Genomic DNA, 17930 nt, shown 5'->3' with positions numbered 1-17930 from the left:
AACATTTATTCAGAACCTCGTCCAGATCCGCTCCACGATATGATGCCGCTGCTCCCACCGGTCCTCCAGAACCGACCCACAGCCAGCGCTGGAGGTCAGAGACCGGCTGGAGGCGGAGCCTTCTGTCCGTGGAGGTCAGCGACTCCTGAGGGTTTCCACCAAACAGAAAACAAAAACACTCAGCAGGAACAAGATGGTTCCTCTGGTTCCTCTGGTTCCACTGGTTCCACTGGTTCCTCTGGTTCCACTGGTTCCACTGGTTCCTCTGGTTCCTCTGGTTCCACTGGTTCCTCTGGTTCCACTGGTTCCTCTGGTTCAAATATGTAGACAAAACAAAACTAACCTAGAAAAATGATTGAGCAAAATGTAAGAGCAGCTTAACTCCATAAATCATTAATATTGATGAAAAAGTTCTAATTCTACTGGCAGATTATTTCATTTAAAACTCTTTTTCCCATTTTTAAGTTAAATAATAAACAAACTCCTTTTTCTTGTTCAGACTTTTGAAGAAATTTCAAGAAGTGAACATTTTTAATATTAATCTCACAATTTCTGAGGCTTTTGGTGGAAATGTAGTCCAGTGTTGGCGCCCCCTGGTGGTCAGAGTCAAACTGAAGCTCTGTCTGAATTTACCTGTCAGGAGTCTCCAGTTCCCAGCTTCTGATTGGTCGGCGCTGCTGGCTGCTGATTGGCTGTCAGGCAGCAGGTGGGAAACAGCAGCCAGGTAATGTGACGCCTTCATTCATCATTGATGAGCAGCAGCTCCTGCTGAAGGAAGGTCCAGTTCTGGTTCAGGTCTGGTCCAGTTCTGGTTCAGGTCTGGTTCAGGTCTGGTCCAGTTCTGGTTCAGGTCTGGTTCAGGTCTGGTCCAGTTCTGGTTCAGTTCTGGTCCAGTTCAGGTCCAGTTCTGGTTCAGGTCTGGTCCAGTTCTGGTCCAGTTCAGGTCCAGTTCTGGTCCAGTTCTGGTCCAGTTCAGGTCCAGTTCTGGTTCAGGTCTGGTTCTGGTCTCTTGGGTTCAGGTCAGAATAATTCGGTCTAATTCATCAGCCTCTGTTGTTCCGTCTCTCCAGAAGAAAACGGATCGAACTCCTGTTCTGGCAAGTGGATCAGAACCGACCCAGCCGGTTCTGGTTCTGCAGAGTGAGTCCTGGAGTTTGATTCTCTGCGGATGATCGAAAGAATCCACCGGATCTCCATGGACCCGAGCCGCACAGGTGAGATCCGTTTTGCTGTTCAGAACCAGGAAGGTCCAGACAGGTTCTGGTTCTGGTCTGAACCCTGAACCTCGTCTGCCAGCTGAACCTGGTCCTGCTGATGTCATCGGTCCAGTCAGTCAGTTCCAATATGAACAGTTCTTTTCTTGTTCTCTGAACAGAACCCATGACTGAGGCCCGTCTGTCCATCTACAGAACCGCCATGAAGGTCCGATCTCTGCAGAGGTTCTGCCACAGTAAGACTCACTGGTTCCTTCCCAGTTCAGACCTGCACCAGTCAGAGTTCACCAGCAGTCCAGTTCAGTTAAACCAGTTCCTAAACTGACTGACTGCGTTCATTTATGCTTAAAGGAATGTGTTCAGGTCATGAATGAACTTGTTCATTGTAACCACAACTAGTTCACTTTGCTGATATGGGTCAGTTCACTCTGAAGTGACTGGTTCATCAGGAATGAACAGGTTCAATGAATCAGTTCATAAATGATTCAGTCTTTAAAGTTCCATAAGTTCATCTCATCATGATTCAGTGACAGTTCATTAAACATGTTCAGTTCACCTTTAATGAACTGAGTGAATCAGTTCATATCAACATGAACTGATTCAAGTGAATGAATCACTGAAGGAATCGGTTCAATTTAATAAATCAGTGAATGAATCAGTTCATATTAATGAATCAGTTGACCTTGTGACCTGTCTTTCTGTTCCAGTGGACGCTGTCTTCATTCAGCACATCGCAGCAGCCTTCCAGCTGGTGGGCGGGGCTAACCCAGCAGCCTCCCAGCTGGTGGGCGGGGCTAACCCCAGACGTGACGCCATGTTGAACAGGGAAAGCGTGTTGGCGGTTCTCAACAGGATGTTTAATTGCGCGTCCCAGGAAGAGACTGCGGCGGCCTCAGAGGAGACGGGCAGTCTGCTGTTCAGGCTGTTTGACCGGTCCGTTTGATCAGCCACAGGTCCGGTTCTGGTTTCTAGACGACTGGGCTGATTCTGGACCTGCTGTGTTTCAGAGAGGGGACCGGTCAGGTGTCGGCCCGGTCTCTGCAGACCGCTCTGGTCGCTCTGTCTGCAGACAGCTTGCTGGCCAAATACAGGAGTGAGTATCTACCAGAAAACTGATATGAACCAGAACCATCCAGAACCAAATGGACCCGGATGGTTCTGGCTCTGTCCTGCAGGTCTGGTTCGTCTGTCAGGAGACGGCTCCGGATCCGTCACCAGGTCTGCACTCAGCTCTCTGCTGCAGGACCTCAGCAAGGTAGGACTACATTTCCCATCATGCCTCAGTGCTCCAGCTCTCTGACCGCTGAGTGTTCAGGTTCCTGCGGCGGTCCAGGAGCAGGAAGTGTTTGGCAGCGTGGAGGCAGCAGTCACTTCCTGTTTTAACCAGGTGAGGACGCACAAACGCTTTGCTGCAGGTGATCCTGCCCTCACCTGACCTCACCTGTCTGCAGGGCGGGGCTCCAGCAGTGAGCCAATCACATCTCCTCTCGTGGCTGAAGAGCGAGCCCCAACTGTTGCTATGGTTACCGACTCTCTACAGACTGTCGGCCAGTCAGAAGGTGAGCCACGCCGTCCGCTGCCACACCTGTAAGGCCTTCCCCATCGCCGGGCTCAGGTGAGTCTGATCGGCTGGACCAGGTGAGGACTGAGAGTCGCTCAGGTGAGACTGAGTCCAGAACCGCTTCATGTCTGTGCTCAGGTATCGCTGCAGGAAGTGTGTGAACGTCCAGGTGTGTCAGGACTGCTTCCTGGACGGCCGGCAGACCAGGAAGCACAAAACACATCACCCAGTGGTCGAGTTCTGCACTCAGGTGAGGTCAGACAGGTGAGGTCAGTCAGGTGAGGTCAGACAGGTAAAGTTAAAGTGATCCACCTTTGTTTCTGTAATCAGCCCACCTGGAGAGAGTCTCTGTCCTCCTTGGTGCATAATGCTCGTCATGCCCTGTTGCCACGGCGACACACTCACAGAGAAGCTGATAGGACGAGTGTCCTGACATGGGCGGAGCCAGCAGAGACCCAGAACAGGTGAGAGAGCGCTGCAAGGTGAACCTGTGTGGTCCGGTGTTGAAACGTTCTCCCTGCAGAGCTCCGCCCACCTCTGATGCTGCGACGCTACCGGCTGCCTCGGCGCGCTCTTCCTCCTGTGATGAAGAGGAGGCCCGGGACGCCGCGGTGCAGGCGTCTCCTCCTCTGTCCTCATCCAAGTCTCTGCAGACGGATGAGGCTCCGCCCCCCCAGCAGGTGAGGCCGCTCCAGGTGAGCCATAGGCAGTGTCAGGCGGTGTAATGACGTGTCCATCCTGCAGGGGGCGGCGCTGCTGACTGAAGTCAGGAACCTGCAGCGAGATAAGTGGTGAGGCTGGAACCAGCACCGTCCCAGTATGGTCTGTACCAAGGTCTAACTGGTTTGAACTGGTCCCACAGGTTGCTGGAGCAGCAGCTGGGGGCGTGGCGCCTCACCGTCCAATCAGACCAGGGCATCCTGGAGGACCGCTGCTCTGAGATGGAGATCACCATGGCAACGATGAGGCAGCACAACGAAAGGCTGCAAGACATGCTCAACCAGGTAGCTGTGACTGGCAGCTGGGGGACAGGTGCATCATGGGAGCTGTAGTTTATGCTTGGTTCTTCTGCGTCAGGCTCTGAGAAAGATGGAGGCTCAACAACACGCCAACAACACGGATCACACTGAGGGAGGAACCGCCACGCTGACCTCTGACCCTCCAACCGACGACGAGGAAGAGGAGGAGCTGATGAAGGATGGGGACGAATGGAGCCTCAATGAGCCTCAAACGCCATCTCCCACAATTCCACACAAATCCAGTCTGTCACATGATGAACAGGAGGAGGGACCGCCAGAGGACCGTCAGCCAATAGGACGACAGGAATCACTAAAAGACCGTCAGCCAATAGGACAACAGGGAGACCCTGAGGAGGCGGGCCTACAAACAAATGTCACCTGTCTGTCAGATGCAGAGGATTCTGGGACTTGTAGTCCTGAAGTCTTGCTGCAGCAGACTGTGGACAGACTGAAGACGGAGATGGACGGGATGAGAGACAGAAACACAGGTGAGACACAAATGATCAGATAAATCATGCAGGTGAGACAAGAGAAGAAGACAGGTGAGCCACAGGTGGACCACCTGTCTCACCTGCCAGGGGTTATCTGCTGTTTGTCTGCTTCCAGGTGAGAGCGTGAGGGCGGAGCTAGCGGCGGCAGCGGAGCAGGTGGGGGACGCGGTGTCCCGCCTGGTGGACGCTGTGAGGACAAACTGAGCAGGCGTGGCTCTTAGAAAACGTTTTATTCAGGACCAACATTTAAACACGCAGGTAGAAAAGGTAAAAACATGGCCACCCGTTAAACTGGTGACAGTACGGAGACACAGAGCTGCCGAACGCTGAACAGTAAACAATGATGTCAATAAGTATGTCTCCATGGCAACAAACATGTAGCTGTACTGGTTTCCATTCTGTAAAAACGTTTAGCTTATGAAATTATTAAAACAGACCATAAAGAAAATAATTTATTTTGTCAGCCATTCTTTACAGCGAAGAGGAAATGATCTTTCTTCTTATTGCACAGTGGACTTTTCTGTAGTGTAGATAAACACCTGGTGAAGGTCTACACCTGTCCAGGTGTAGCGGTGTCCTTGTGGCTCCAGTCCGTTCTGCTACCTGCCCCCCCTCTCGCAGCCGCGCCCCCTCTGGCTCCGCCCCCTGCGGGGAGCCGGGAGGGCGTGGCCTGTGGAGCTGAGGCGCTTCCTGCTGGGTGCTGCTCGTCGTAGCCCCTCCCTCCTGGGCGGAGGGGGCGGGGCCTGAATCCTGGTCCTTCGTTGGGAGGGTGGGGGGCGTGGCCTGCCGCCCCTAACTCTCTCGGTGGGCGGAGTCCGAGGAACCCTTCCTGTCCTCCTGACCGTCTCTGTCCCAGAGTCTGCACTGAGCGCGCTCATCAGGGCCGCGTCGCCTTTAGGCCCCTCCCCCGGCCGGCGGTCCATGTTGAGGTCAGGACTCAGACTCCGGAACAGCTGACGGACGCACGGCGGCAGCTGGCCGGAGGGGGCGGGGCCTCTGGGTCTCAATAAAGTCTGTGGAGGGTTTCTGAGGATCTGATTGGTCCCTGGCTCGTAGAACTTAACAGGAAGTCTTTTATACTTGACCTTTAGCCTCTGCAGGTCAACAGGGCGCCGCCTCCTTCTGCAGCGCTTGGGGGCGGAGTCTCCAGGTGTGGCGCCAGCAGAGCAGGACGGGGAGCAGAGCAGGTAGACCAGCGAGGTGCGGGGCTGGACAGGAGTAACGATGCTGGAGTAACACGCAGGCAGCGAATGCCACGCCTGCGACTCAGGGGTTCTCTCATTGGCTGCAGGGAGGCTGGTGGGCGGAGCCTCTGAGGACAACTGATGGACAGTCGGGATAACCAATCGTAGCGTCTGAGTGCCGTGACTCACTTTGACCACCTGAAAGGACAAAACCAGGTGAGGCGTTTGTTTCCAGGAGAGAAAATCAGACACAACCCCGTCCTGCTCACCTGACACCTGGACGCCACTCTGAAGCTCCGCCTCCTCTTCCTCATCCTGACACAAGCAGAGTCATCATCATCCTGGTCCACCAAGGGTAGAACACCTGTGTCTGGCTCCGCCTCCTGGGCCTGAAGGGCCTTCTTCCTTCTCCTCCTGCCAAACCTGAGGGAAACAGATCACCTGAGATTACCTGAGATTACCGAATCATCTGAGATGACTACCTCATCTCAGACTAATGAACTGCTCCAGATTAAATGTTTAGACCAGTAGATGACCACACACACCTGTTTACCTGAGAACAGGTGAGCTGAAAAGCTAACAATTAGGAATGAATGTAAAGATGTTCACCTTTCATCAGGTGAGTTAACAGGTGAACAGGTGTTGTTACCTGGCCAGCGACTCTGTGTCAAAGTAGCAGATGAATCTGCCCCGTCTGAACTGCTGGACCAGCCTCTCCACGCGGGCCTCGTCCTCCTGCTCGATCTGGGTCCAGGTCTTCCCCCTGAAGGATTCTGGGATATGCTGTGGGACCGGCAGGACGTCCTCTATGGGGACGTCCCAGAAGCCCTGGTCCTGCTGGACCGCCCCGCCCAGCAGGGCGCAGTCCAGCTGGCTGGAGTACACCTGGTCCTCCATGTCCACCTGGACGTCCATGAGGCGGCCCAGGTCCCGCCCCTCTGTCTGGCACACCTGGACAGGTGGGTCAGCTCTCTGGAAAACCACCTGCTGAGCAGAATCACAGTCAGAACCTGGAGAAACAGAACCAGCCCCAGACCTCTATACATACCTGTACAGGTTTGTCCCAGTCCTCACTCTGCGTTTCCATGGAGACAGGAAGGCTGAGATGGAGGCTCTCTGTCTCCTCCTGCTGGTGGTGAGGTGAAGTGACGCTGTAGCAGCACATCTGGATCACCTGGGAGGGTTCAGAGGGGACAGGTCAGGTGACATCAGCTCTGCGTCTGATTGGCCGGTTAACCCCAGCTCTGCACACCCACAGACAATGCTCCAGAACACGAAACAAACATTTAATTAATATATTTTCACTTCTATTTATTATTCATTTAGCATAAATGCCTCATATCTTGGTGGAAAGTACTTTATTAATCTGATGTTCAGCTATTTATATTTTTTTAAAATTACATTTATTAGATTCCATTGTTTTCATCACCTTCCCTCCACCTCTCTAGCGCCCCCTGGAGGCCCCCATTGTGAAAAACCCTGGGTGAACCACCGACCTCTTCAATGGTCTGCTCCACCGGGTCGCTGTGGGTGGAGAACGCCTCCGCCTTCTGGACTGCCCTCCTCTCCCTCTGCCAACTCACAAAGGGCCTATGGGGCCTCAGGTCTGAGCAGAACCGGGCCCTTGGTCCAGATGCAGTTTGGATCTTTGCCTCTGCAGGAGCCTGGAGCTTCTGGCTGGTGTTCGGGTCCAGCTGAGTCGGGCCCCGGGGGGCCTGAGTGGAGGATGAAGAGTCACTGGGTTTCCTCCGGTTGGTCTTCCTGTGGGCTTTTCTGTGGACAGCGGGCGGAGCCTGAGGCTGAGGGAGCCGAGCCTGAGGCTGAGGGGGCGGGGTGTTTGTGCAACGGGGCGGAGGAGACGCCTGTCCTTCGTCCTGCCTGTACTGGCCATCTGATTGGCTGTGGAAGCTATGTTCTGTTTCCTGATTGGCTGGCTGACAGGACGCGTCATCAGAGCTGGGCAGGTGTTCTCGAGTGCCTAGCGACTGGCCGTCTCCGTCGGAGGAACAGAGTTCATCAAGCTCCGCCTTCGGCAGCGGGGGGGCGGAGACAGACGGCAGGTCGGCGTGGGATGGCCTGGCGGACCCAGACGGACAGGTTACCCATAGCAACAGCTGTGCTGTTGCGTTAGTGGAGCTGTTTGTTTTGCTTACCTGGTGTCGCCATAGCGATGCGGGTGGTGCTCCTGGACGTCCCGCAGGAAGCGCTCCAGCAGCGTCAGCCTGCTCTGGTTGCCCCTGGCGATGGACACAGGGGCGGAGCCTCTGGCGGACGCCCGGACAGAGTCCAGGTGTCTGAGGCTGGACAGGTGCTGTGTGGGACACATGGTGATGATGTCATCAGGAGCCGGAGTGAGGCCGGACTCGGTCTAAACTCAGGCGTTCCCGTACCTGGTCCAGGCTGGTGTAGAGGACTCTGCAGTAACCACAGTAACCCTGCCTGCTGGGCTCACACCTGGATGGACCGGGCTCTGGCTCCGCCCACATCCTGCCAGACAGACAACACCTACAGCTCACCTTTACTGATAACTGTCTCTGATTGGTTACCAGAAGAGCTAACAAGTAAGCTCACCTGCTGGGAGGCTCTGCCTCCTTCTGGTTACCTTCATCAGACATCCTGACGGCACACCTGGAACACACACGCCTAATAACACACCTGCACATGGTGAACACACACATCCACACATCCACTCACCTGGAGGTGGCGCAGTCAAAGGGTCTGTCCAATCAGAGCGCTCCATGCTGTAACTAACAGCAATGAGTCGGGAGCTCCAGAGTCCATGAGCCTGAAGGGGAAGCAGACGCCACACTGGTTGCTATGGTGATGCTGCCTCTGCACCTTCTTAGAACTGTGTTTAAGCCCGGCGTGACGTCAAACCCATCCGAACTGTTCTGGTGGACCCTGATCTGCAGCAGAACGGTTACCTCCTAAAAGAGCTCAGGAGGTTCTTTACACTGGACCCGGTACCGATACATATCACTATGGTAACATGGATTATTCAGCCTGGATTAACACCTGCCGCTACTGAGTTTTCAGTTACCTGTCTAACTCTAATCCAATCAAAGCACCGCTCTCCTCGCTGCTGACCAATTATACGCCAGATGATTTCCTTCCAACCAATCATAGTTTAGCTCTATGTATTTCGAACCAATCAGCTTGCACTTCTTGCTGAAATAGTAACCCATGTCTAGTCAATTAAAGTCTCGGTTCCGTATTCTGGGTCCAACTAGGGACTAACCCGGGTCGTTTTGAACCGTGACAACAAAGATGCTGACGTGTCACAGCGGTCAGCTTCCGGTTAGCTATGTTGTTAGCCGATTAACTCCTGAGCTTAACGGCAGCACGGAACCCGTCAGCGGCGGTCTGGTCCCGTCACTGCCGCCTAGAATCACTGACTGTCGGGTTCTTTTACCTGCAGCAGGTCGATGGTTGCTGTTTTTACGGATTATTTATCTTCTTCCGCCGAGCGGTGCTCCACTGCTGTTTAGTTTCCGGTCCAGTCTTCTTCTGCTCCATGTGGAGCAGAGCTCCTTAAACTGCGTCGCCACTAGCGGCCAGATAGAGGAACTGCAGCCTCAAGAGTGCAGCCACGAAAATACACCAGAACGTAAGGTGATAAAGTCACGTCATCATTCATATTAAACTGGAGAAATTTAATATTTATAAATGTAAGTGTTTCAACCATCATTATTTCAATTTTAAAGCTGGAGTAAATATTTCCCCTGAGATTAAAGACTCAACAGCTGTTTTATGCCAAGTGCTTTTTATTAAACATGATTAACTCAGATCTTATTGAAAGCTGCTACATCCATGGACTGGACAAAGTCCTCGAAGGCTGTGATCTTCTCCTCCAGGATGTCTGTGCCCACCTGCAGCAGGAAAGACTCGGTCAGACCTCAGGAAGACACTCAGAACCAACCAGGCGACGAGCTGCAAGCATCTCACCTTGTCGTCTTCCACCACGCAGCTGATCTGGAGCTTCTTGATGCCGTAGCCCACTGGGACCAGCTTGGCTGCACAGATCACACCATGGGTTGGTTATTACCCGTCAATAAAACAGTTTAACGTTTAATGGATCAATGTGATCAGTTTCTGCAGTGGTCAGATCAAAGAGTGTCCATCAGTCTTCAGCCGAAAGATGGTGAGATGGATCATCAGCTGTGCAGAGTAGCTACACCTAGTCTGGGTACTGTGTGGTACTGGGTTGGAGGTACTGGTCCCAGTACTGTGTGTGTCCTCTTACATTGTCCCCAGACCAGCCCGTCCATCTCGATGCTGCGGACACACTCCTCCAGCTTGGCCATGTCCGTCTCATCGTCCCATGGCTTCACGTCCAATAGGAGCGACGATTTAGCGATGAGAGCGGGCTCTAGTTGAAGGAGACAGACATAAAAATCAGTTGCCAAGGAAACCCCACCATGCTGCTCTCTGATTGGTGGAGACTCGTCAGGTAAACAGCTCTCCATCAGGCAGTCAGCCGAAAGATGGTAATTGGTTACTCATCATTCAGAGCCACGTGGGTGGATGGTGATGACGCCTCACCAGTCATGTGATCAGTGAGGTGTCCTGTGATTGGTTGAGTGACGTACTTTTTGCTTTCTTGGCGGCGTACTCGGCCAGGCGCTGCTCCTTCAGCTTGGTCGCCTCAGTGTCTTCCTGAAAGCCAAAGATCAGAGTTGAACTCCAAACCTGAGCTCACCTGTGACCTCACCGTGACATCACAGCGTCCTCACCTCCTCGTCAGAACCAAACAGGTCGATGTCGTCATCGTCGTCGTCTTTGGAGGCGGCGGGGGCGGAGCCTGAGGTGGCGTCGGCCACTCCCACAGGGCCGTACTGCCCCAGAGGTCTCTTCACACCTGGGAGGCTGACAGCCACGAAGCGTTGGTCACACCTGTGCACTCTGACCTGAGGATGACGACGACGATGGGGGCGGGCTCACCTGTTCTTCTGGCTCTGGTACGACTTGATGTGGTTGTACCACCGCAGGGCGTGGCACAGGTCTGCTGGGGGCGGGGCCGAGAGGACCTCAAAGACCGCCACGTCAGCCTGAGAGGGGACAAACCTGTGGGGGACAGGGTTACCATGGTTACAGATGAGTCAGCTGATCTCTAAAGTTGCATTTCCCAGTTTTATTGGGGTCCAGACCTGGACCACTGGACCACTGAGGCTTGGTTAACCTGGACTGGAGAGGATTAATGGACCAGAACCAGATTCTAGACTTAGACCCAATTTGTAGTCTCAGTCATATTACAACTCCTAAGCTTGTTTCTAATGTCTCTGGTTCTGAGTTTAGAACCGACTTTAGGTCCAGGATGAGCGTCCAGAACCTACAGCAGCCACTGCGCAGCCGCAGAGAGGCTGTTAGCACCATGTGACCGCACAGTGCGCCACATTAAACCCAAATAAACCGAATATTTTGTTCGAAACTATGAAGTCCATTAATCTGCCATCAGCTTTCATACGTTTATATAAAACCATGAACACTTCCGGCTCCATGGAGCTTTAATGTAGCTTAATTTACCGCCGGAACTGAAGCTAACTGTTAGCCACGAGCTGAGCCAACATGGCGGCAGCCTCGCTGAACCCTGCAGGAGATTCTACCGGGAGGTTCTGCCGGGTTCTGCTGGACTCACCCTTCGATGTAGCTCCGGTCCGACAGGAAGTCGTTGAGGACTTTGAGTCCGGAGGCTGATTTCAGGTCACCGAAGCCCATGATGGAGCTGAAGAACCAGAGAAGAAGAAGGAAGGAGCAGCAGGAGGAAGAAGGAAGGAGGAAGAGGAGGGAGGAGGATTTATAGCCGGACCTGACTCCTCCTCAGTGGATTCTGCTCCTCCTCCTTCAGGGGTCCAGCAGGGTCTTCCATAAATTACAATATATTTTATTCATGTCACAGATTTATTCTGGTGGCTCCAGAGAGAATAAAACTCCTAAACAAGTTTATTGTATTGACTATTTGTCCCGAAAACTTAATTCCAAAATCAAAAAATTCAAATCTCAAAAAGTGGTCAAAACAAAATGAAATAAACTCAAACAGTCAATACTGGGCATCATGGGTTCTGGTTTACGCAGTACAACAAAGGTCAAACAGTCAAAATGCTCTTAGTTTACTTTTATTCAATCTTTTGCTAAAACAAGTTACAGGCTTCGGATAAACCTATCCTAACTCCTGCACCTGTTCTCACTGATAACACTGACTGATGACAGACGGACAGGTAAAAAACCATATGACCACCCATGTGCCTAAAGACTCATCTAAACTCTACGTATTTATACTGTGAAACACACCCACTTCCCAAACTGAAATCAATTAACTAATTAAGTGAATTACTAACCAAAAACTTATTTAGAAACAACAAAATAAACATTCTAATTATAAATCAACTATAAAACAAAAAAAAATAAACTAAATAATCTACATTCTAAACTTTAACTGAAAATAATGGAGAAATAGCTCCTACATTTATAATATCACATAAAACCCATTAAAATTATTTAAACCCTCCACATGCAGACAGCATCACCTGGAGGCCAGTCTCAGTATCCAACTCAGTGGGAAATTAAGTGGAAGGAAGAACTGCCTAAGACTGAAGCAAATGCTATGAGGTACAGTGAACCCTCGTTTTTCGCAGGGGTTACGTTCCAAAAAGAACCGTGATAGGCGAAATCCGCTGAGTAATAACTTTTTTTTTTTTTTACAATTATTATACAATAAAATACTCCATAATACATTGAAACCAAAGAACAAAACATTTTTACAGGCCCAAACATTTGTTTAACAAATAAAAAGTACTGTATAAACTTTTTTTTTTTTTTACAAATAACTACTGTACTGTAAAATAATAATTTTAATATGAACTGAAGGCGGATTCCTGTGCCCGAATTGCGGAGATCAGCGCCGCCCCACCGCGACCTGAGTTATTGGATTAGAACGGGAGGAAATAAAAAATGATTATGAAAAAAAACAAAACAAAGTACAGTAGCATAAATATTGACTCTCGTGTATTTCACTGCTGTTCTGACTGAGCCGCTGCATCCTGACTCCGTTCTGTAGCGGGTTTTTTTTTCTTCTAAAGCCCGCGGTGCAGGTGTGTTTTATCGAGAGAAGAACATAGTTATCGGTAGCTGTTGTCGCTCTTTTTTCTTCTGGGCAAAAAGATTCTTATAAACCGACATGCCACCATCGATTATGTTAAATATGGCAAACTGTTTTACGTACGTGTACATATTAAACTGCAACGTTGTTGACATACAGGTAGAGAGGAAGCGGAGAGACTGTTTAGCCAATCAGAATGCAGAACACAATGCAAATCTGTGAAGCAGTGAGATCGTGAAAGGTGAACCGCGATATGACGACGGTTCACTGTTTTCTCTTCAATGATTCATGGAATGATTATTACAGACGCAGCAGAAAACAGGTTTTCTTTGACAGCCTGATTTCCATATTTATCATCAACATGGTGACACGACTTCCTGCTCAGCCGCTCTCACCTGTTGCTGACTCCTCAGCAGGCCAGGTGTGTCAGAACAGGAATGCAGTCAGATCTGCCTATTGGTCACATGGGCAGCAGCGAGGGCTGCTATTGGCTGTCATTCAGAGAAGGTCGGCTGCACCTGAAGGCCACCAGAGATCCAGTCAGACTGATTCCAGAGCTGCAGAGTGATGGGTCAGGGCAGATCCACCTGCCCTCAGGTGAGTCCCTTATTTTCCTCTGTTTTGCTGACTGTTGGATCCGGTTCTAACCTTCATCTGGGCCAGAACCAGAACCAGCTTCATTAAATGGAGCTGGTTTAATAAACCAGGTGGTTCCATTAAGCTCACCTCTGCTGGTCAGGATCAGGAGTTAGGAAAACCTCAAAGCTCAGGGACACGACCACTTACCGCCTGTCCAGAACCTCTGGGCCCGCTCCACCAGGAGGACCAGACTGATGGACGTTCGTCCCTTACAGGATGTCAAAGAGAAGACCAGAAGAAGAAAACAAGGCCTGAAAGAATCAAACGTTTTGAACGTTTCCTCATCTGGTTCTGATCCAGAGCTGCTGGAACCCAGAAATGTTTCCAGTCCTGATTTAAAGGAACCAACAGGTTCTGAACATCTCAGGTTTTCAGGGAGTTTGATGGTCCACATTTAATTTACCATTAAAGGAACCAAAGTGCGGTTCAGGGGCCATTTGTGGCCCTTGAAGTAATTTTGCGCGGTCCATTGATCACAAATGAACCGAAGCAGAAAAACACTTATTATTATTTTTAAAGGGCGGGTTTCTAATGACTAATTTATATCTTCTTAACTGCAGCATTGTACGTGATGTTTTCTATTATTAGTCATGTTTTGTTTTAAGATCTTAGTAGATCACAAACATCCAGTGACTCTCTACTCAGAACCAGACGTGGCTGAAAACACAAAAGGTTTTTCAATTCAATTCTTTCATTCATTGCAGAGAATCGACTAAAAACATTTCTTTCCTTTAATACAGCCAACGTCTGAGACTTTGTTTTGTTCTTGATGCCACCAGCATATCTTAACTAAGGTGAAAGGTTGAGTAGCTACAGCCTTTCCTCTGCCTACATCACCCAGAATGCTGTGCGGTTCTGGATCTGATGTCTATTGTGATATTTATTGTTATTGATTAATTATCCAGCTCTGATAGTTCACAGAGGAACAGTTCTTCTTCTCCTTTTCTTTCCAATTGATAAACCATCTCATGATCCTGAAGGTGGAACTCCTCTGGTTCTGGTTCTGGTTCTGGTCTAAATCTCCTCTGGGATCCAGACTAGAAGACTTTAGCCATCTGGATTTCTTCAGCACCAGAACCAGCTGAGTGTTAACCTGAAGCCTGTCCTCCTCTGTCCAGGTGTTGATCATGGGTCTGGACTCTGCGGGGAAGTCCACCCTGTTGGCCCAGATCCTGACCGGACAGGTGAGTGTCAGAACACTGTGAGGGTCAGCAGCCCTCAGGTGTTCTCATGAAGCCGTTTACCTTCTCAGACGGTCAACACCTCGCCGACCGTGGGCTTCAATGTGGGAACGCTGGAGCTGAACAAGCAGTCGTCTCTGACGTTGTGGGACATTGGTGGACAGAAGAGCATGAGACAAAACTGGCAGTGAGTAAACGACACCCGGTAGGTGTGTCGCCCTGGCAACCGGCCAAAGGAATAATGGATGTCCTGCAGGTACTACCTGGACGAGTGCAAGGCGTTGGTGTTCGTGGTGGACAGCACCGACGCGGGTCGCATGCCAGAGGCGCAGAAAGCTCTGAAGAGCATCCTGAGCGACGAGAGGCTGCGGGGAGTTCCTCTGATGGTTCTGGCCAACAAGAAGGATCTGCCCAATAGCATGACCATACGGGAGGTAGGGACACTTCAGACGGCGGACACTGAGATCATCAACAGAACTAAGAGGATAAATCAGGATTCAGTCGTTTAAATAAAGAGTCTAATCTTCTCCTCAGGTGTCCAACAAGTTGAACCTGAACAGTTTCACAGACAGAGTGTGGGAGATCCAGGCCTGCAGCGCCACCCAGGGGCTGGGGCTGCAACAGGCCTTCCTGACGGTCAACAAACTGATCAAGAGGAGCTGAGAGGAAATCCACATCTACAGACAGAAACTCGTTTAACCTCAGGATTTTATTTATACAGATTAATAAAAGTTTTAGTGATGATCCAGCTGTGATTTGTTCCTTCCTGCTACAAAATAATTTCTGTCACCAATCTGAGAAAACGATGAGCTCAAACAGTGGAAGGCTGTAGATGATTGTCTACAGCTTCTTCTTCTTCTGGGCCGTCCTTCTGTCTTCTTTCACTGCATGAAGACTCTGGAGACACAACCAGGACTGGACCAGGAGCAGAACCGGGACCAGGACCCACAGTCCATTAAAGAAGACCAGGTAGACCCACAGGTAGAGCGGGTTGGACGTGTCCAGGTGAGGACTGCCCAGCAGCCAATCAGGACAGAAGGTCATCCAGCCGCCGTACAGCTCGCACACGCTCAGTGTGATCTGCAGGAAGTGTCTGAAACACGTTTCAGGGTCAGTACATGTCCATCACTACGAGCTGATACAGGTCATCATGTGGCCGTCCGGTCAGAATCAGACTGACTTAACGGCCCAGTTAAGATCATGTGGTTGACCCACAAGAAGCAGTAAAAATAAAAACTGGATGAAAAAGATAACAGAATAGACGTCAACATGGTAAAATCTGATGATAAAATGTTTCAGGGCTCAATTTAATCTGAAAACCAAAGAATAAAAACCAGTCTAACAGGTTTTAGCAGCACTGGATGTACTGTAGTAGTACCTGTGGTACTTCATTAGCATACTCTGCAGTACTTTGATTCTATACCTTGTAACATGTAATACCTGTAGTACTTGTCACTGAGCACTGCATGTATCAGCAGCAGAGCTAGCAGAGAGTCCAGGACCACCGTCAGAATCTCCAAGGAGACGATGTTTGGATCAGAAACCAACCAGCGACTGTCTGCTTTACCGTACTCCTTCCCTACAGGTGAGACAGGTACATGCAAAAAACCTTCAGGTATGTTGAAGGACTGAAAAACTGATTCAGATGTAAAATAATACTCTTCAGTCTCCAGAGAGAGCATTGGTACTGTAGAGTAAGACAGAAGGTGATGAAGGGCCTTCAATGTTTGTCTGGATTCAGGTCAGAGGCAGCTCTCTGATTGGTTGATGGGTGAAGCTTAGAAATACTAAAGATGCCATTTGCTGCTATGTGTGAGTAACAATATGACACAGAAATACAAAGCAGTACAAGACAGTAACAAAACTCACAGAGTTCAGCCAGAGGACCTTCAGATGTCTCCACTGTCCCAACCAGAGACATGTAAACAAACGGACCCTCCTGAGGACAAAAGGGACAGTCAGCCTGGACAAAGGCAGCTGCACTAACCCAACACTGATGAAGAGACGACTGTCTGATCCTTCAGGACAAGATAGAGTAGCTTTTACCCAACAATCGATTTAGAGATGCTGTTTTAATATTTGATGTTCAGTCCAGATGTTTCTGTCCAGCTGAACAGTGTGGCACAAAAAAACCAAAAGAACAATCAATGGGTGTTTTCACACCTGATAGTTTGGTAGCCTCTGTTTGATTAGAGACCAAAACAACAACATTTGTTACATTTTTAGTTGCTGCAGTTCTCTTTCTCAAACCAACCAAACTTTGAAAAACCTGTTCCCCTCCTGGCCTGTGGGGGCGCTGCACCAAAAACCACTAAAGAGAACCACACAGAAACTTCTGAAGAAGACACTGAGCGCAACTTCCTTCCTCACCAAATTTAAACAAAAATGGAGTTGTGTCAGATTTTAGCTGTTGGAGGATTTTTCCTTTTCCTTTGGCTAAAAACCACAAGATTTTCTCCCGCTAGCGCTATGCTAACTCATTTGATTTTTTTTTATTTACCCATAATACCCTGCACTGTAGTCTACTTCCTGCTTTGGAGTGGTCTCCCGTCTGCTTGGCGTTCATATAGGCATTTTCAACTGAACTCATACTGAAGTTTGGAGGACCAGAGTTTGATTACGCGTTCACACCGCCCCAAACAAACCAGACTTTCTAGACAAATGGACTGGAGTTGGATTAAAGTGAACTAAACCAGGGTTGGTGTGAATGAACCCTAAATATCTGGAAAACAGTGAAATCTTCAAAAGCAGTCCAGAAACCCATAAAACAAAACGAACAACACAAGTACAGTACTGTGGCGTGAGTGGAGGAAGACAAGAAGAACCCAAAGAATAGTAAACATTGATCCCAAGTAGAGGACAATACTTAGACAGTTCAAAGGTCAGTTCCTGAAGTGGTGGAGGAAGGATGACACTCAGAGCTAACAGCAGAAAGTGGCTAAACGAGAAGAAACTCCTACCAGCGTCAGGTGGACGATGACATCATAGAACAGCCACAGCAGGATCCACCAGTCCGTCTTGGAGCTCCGCCCACCATACCTGTGTGTGAGGAGGGCAGCCACCAGCAGCTGGAGGCTGCAGCCCAGCAGAGACAACACAGAGACGAGAGAGAGCGTGGGGGGAACCTCAGAGTCCATGGTACCGGAACCACACTGAGTACTTCACAGGAAATACTCAGTACCTTGTAAGCTGCATAAATACTTCAGTTCAGTTGGACCTTCTAATCTTACTGTGCAGGGACTGGACCCAACTCTGGACCGTCCCACTCACTCTGATTGGTCCTTCTGTTTGATATCACCAACCCTGTTCTGTCATTGGCTGCTGAGGAGACCACCCCACTTCCTGTCTCTCCCACATGAGGGCCGTGAACCAAACACAGACTAAAACCAGACCTAGAGTTTCTCCACATAGACGCTCAGATCTACCTGGTTCTGGTTGATCACAGATGTTCCTCTGATTCTAACATTTATCATTTTTATAGCCCTTTTGGTTCCAGAACATCAGAGACAGGAAACACTTGTGTGTGTGTGTGTGTGTGTGTGTGA

General features: G+C 50.0%; 5 protein-coding genes across 7 annotated transcripts; 2 read left to right on the top strand and 3 right to left on the bottom strand.

The window, feature by feature from the left end:
- The first annotated feature begins 939 nt into the window (after window positions 1–939).
- On the top strand, window positions 940–4512 carry dytn (dystrotelin). Its single transcript, XM_023329798.1, has 14 exons — window positions 940–1214; window positions 1376–1450; window positions 1922–2147; window positions 2222–2307; window positions 2390–2469; window positions 2530–2601; window positions 2666–2829; window positions 2914–3025; window positions 3106–3239; window positions 3299–3455; window positions 3520–3566; window positions 3638–3779; window positions 3853–4282; window positions 4401–4512. Exons 1-14 carry the CDS (start codon window positions 1169–1171, stop codon window positions 4487–4489), a joined length of 1860 nt encoding a protein of 619 aa, XP_023185566.1. The 5' UTR covers window positions 940–1168; the 3' UTR covers window positions 4490–4512.
- Window positions 4501–8974, bottom strand: zdbf2 (zinc finger DBF-type containing 2). Of its 3 annotated transcripts, XM_023329744.1 has the most exons (10): window positions 8882–8974; window positions 8164–8254; window positions 8041–8097; window positions 7860–7956; window positions 7623–7780; window positions 6966–7545; window positions 6518–6643; window positions 6119–6456; window positions 5739–5892; window positions 4501–5667 (listed from the first exon to the last, which is right to left on the bottom strand). In XM_023329744.1, exons 3-10 carry the CDS (start codon window positions 8082–8084, stop codon window positions 4885–4887), a joined length of 2280 nt encoding a protein of 759 aa, XP_023185512.1. In that variant the 5' UTR covers window positions 8085–8097; window positions 8164–8254; window positions 8882–8974; the 3' UTR covers window positions 4501–4884. The 3 variants fall into 3 exon arrangements, with proteins under 3 accessions (XP_023185512.1, XP_023185510.1, XP_023185511.1); XM_023329742.1 differs by lacking the exons at window positions 8164–8254; window positions 8882–8974 and having other exon boundaries at window positions 8041–8157; XM_023329743.1 differs by lacking the exons at window positions 8164–8254; window positions 8882–8974 and having other exon boundaries at window positions 6119–6453; window positions 8041–8157.
- Window positions 8975–9213: 239 nt separating this feature from the next.
- Window positions 9214–11350, bottom strand: eef1b2 (eukaryotic translation elongation factor 1 beta 2). Its single transcript, XM_005812121.3, is given in 8 exon segments — window positions 9214–9338; window positions 9415–9482; window positions 9713–9838; window positions 10059–10125; window positions 10203–10335; window positions 10411–10533; window positions 11105–11278; window positions 11280–11350. Coding segments are annotated over 8 exon segments (834 nt in total). The 5' UTR covers window positions 11336–11350; the 3' UTR covers window positions 9214–9251.
- A 1337-nt stretch (window positions 11351–12687) lies between these two features.
- On the top strand, window positions 12688–15129 carry arl11 (ADP ribosylation factor like GTPase 11). The gene is made up of 5 exons (XM_005812141.3): window positions 12688–13162; window positions 14323–14388; window positions 14457–14572; window positions 14642–14819; window positions 14920–15129. The coding sequence occupies exons 1-5, from the start codon at window positions 13133–13135 to the stop codon at window positions 15046–15048; spliced, it is 519 nt and encodes a 172-aa protein (XP_005812198.1). The 5' UTR covers window positions 12688–13132; the 3' UTR covers window positions 15049–15129.
- On the bottom strand, window positions 15076–17892 carry ebpl (emopamil binding protein like). Its single transcript, XM_005812142.2, has 4 exons — window positions 17346–17892; window positions 16255–16324; window positions 15826–15964; window positions 15076–15478 (listed from the first exon to the last, which is right to left on the bottom strand). The coding sequence occupies exons 1-4, from the start codon at window positions 17520–17522 to the stop codon at window positions 15226–15228; spliced, it is 639 nt and encodes a 212-aa protein (XP_005812199.1). The 5' UTR covers window positions 17523–17892; the 3' UTR covers window positions 15076–15225.
- Window positions 17893–17930: the final 38 nt, after the last annotated feature.

This window comes from Xiphophorus maculatus, chromosome 24, assembly GCF_002775205.1.
Source record: "Xiphophorus maculatus strain JP 163 A chromosome 24, X_maculatus-5.0-male, whole genome shotgun sequence".
NCBI classification, from domain to species: domain Eukaryota; kingdom Metazoa; phylum Chordata; class Actinopteri; order Cyprinodontiformes; family Poeciliidae; genus Xiphophorus; species Xiphophorus maculatus.
The sequence above is the reverse complement of the archived record's forward strand: the minus strand, read 5'-3'. Positions and strand labels throughout refer to the sequence as shown.

Excerpts from the sequence above, each read along its gene's own strand:
- zdbf2 (XM_023329742.1), bottom strand. The coding sequence starts at position 8,147 with ATGTGTGTGTTCACCATGTGCAGGTGTGTTATTAGGCGTGTGTGTTCC. Across the intron at positions 7,957-8,040 it reads GAGGCAGAGCCTCCCAGCAG|GATGTGGGCGGAGCCAGAGC; the intron begins GTGAGCTTACTT and ends TCTGTCTGGCAG. Across the intron at positions 6,644-6,965 it reads TGGAGCAGACCATTGAAGAG|GTGATCCAGATGTGCTGCTA; the intron begins GTCGGTGGTTCA and ends GAACCCTCCCAG.
- ebpl (XM_005812142.2), bottom strand. The coding sequence starts at position 17,522 with ATGGACTCTGAGGTTCCCCCCACGCTCTCTCTCGTCTCTGTGTTGTCT. Across the intron at positions 16,325-17,345 it reads TCATCGTCCACCTGACGCTG|GAGGGTCCGTTTGTTTACAT; the intron begins GTAGGAGTTTCT and ends TTTTGTCCTCAG. Across the intron at positions 15,965-16,254 it reads AGGTCCTCTGGCTGAACTCT|GGAAGGAGTACGGTAAAGCA; the intron begins GTGAGTTTTGTT and ends TCTCACCTGTAG.
- dytn (XM_023329798.1), top strand. The coding sequence starts at position 1,169 with ATGATCGAAAGAATCCACCGGATCTCCATGGACCCGAGCCGCACAG. Across the intron at positions 2,308-2,389 it reads CTTGCTGGCCAAATACAGGA|GTCTGGTTCGTCTGTCAGGA; the intron begins GTGAGTATCTAC and ends TCTGTCCTGCAG. Across the intron at positions 4,283-4,400 it reads GATGAGAGACAGAAACACAG|GTGAGAGCGTGAGGGCGGAG; the intron begins GTGAGACACAAA and ends GTCTGCTTCCAG.
- arl11 (XM_005812141.3), top strand. The coding sequence starts at position 13,133 with ATGGGTCAGGGCAGATCCACCTGCCCTCAG. Across the intron at positions 13,163-14,322 it reads GCAGATCCACCTGCCCTCAG|GTGTTGATCATGGGTCTGGA; the intron begins GTGAGTCCCTTA and ends TCCTCTGTCCAG. Across the intron at positions 14,820-14,919 it reads ATAGCATGACCATACGGGAG|GTGTCCAACAAGTTGAACCT; the intron begins GTAGGGACACTT and ends TCTTCTCCTCAG.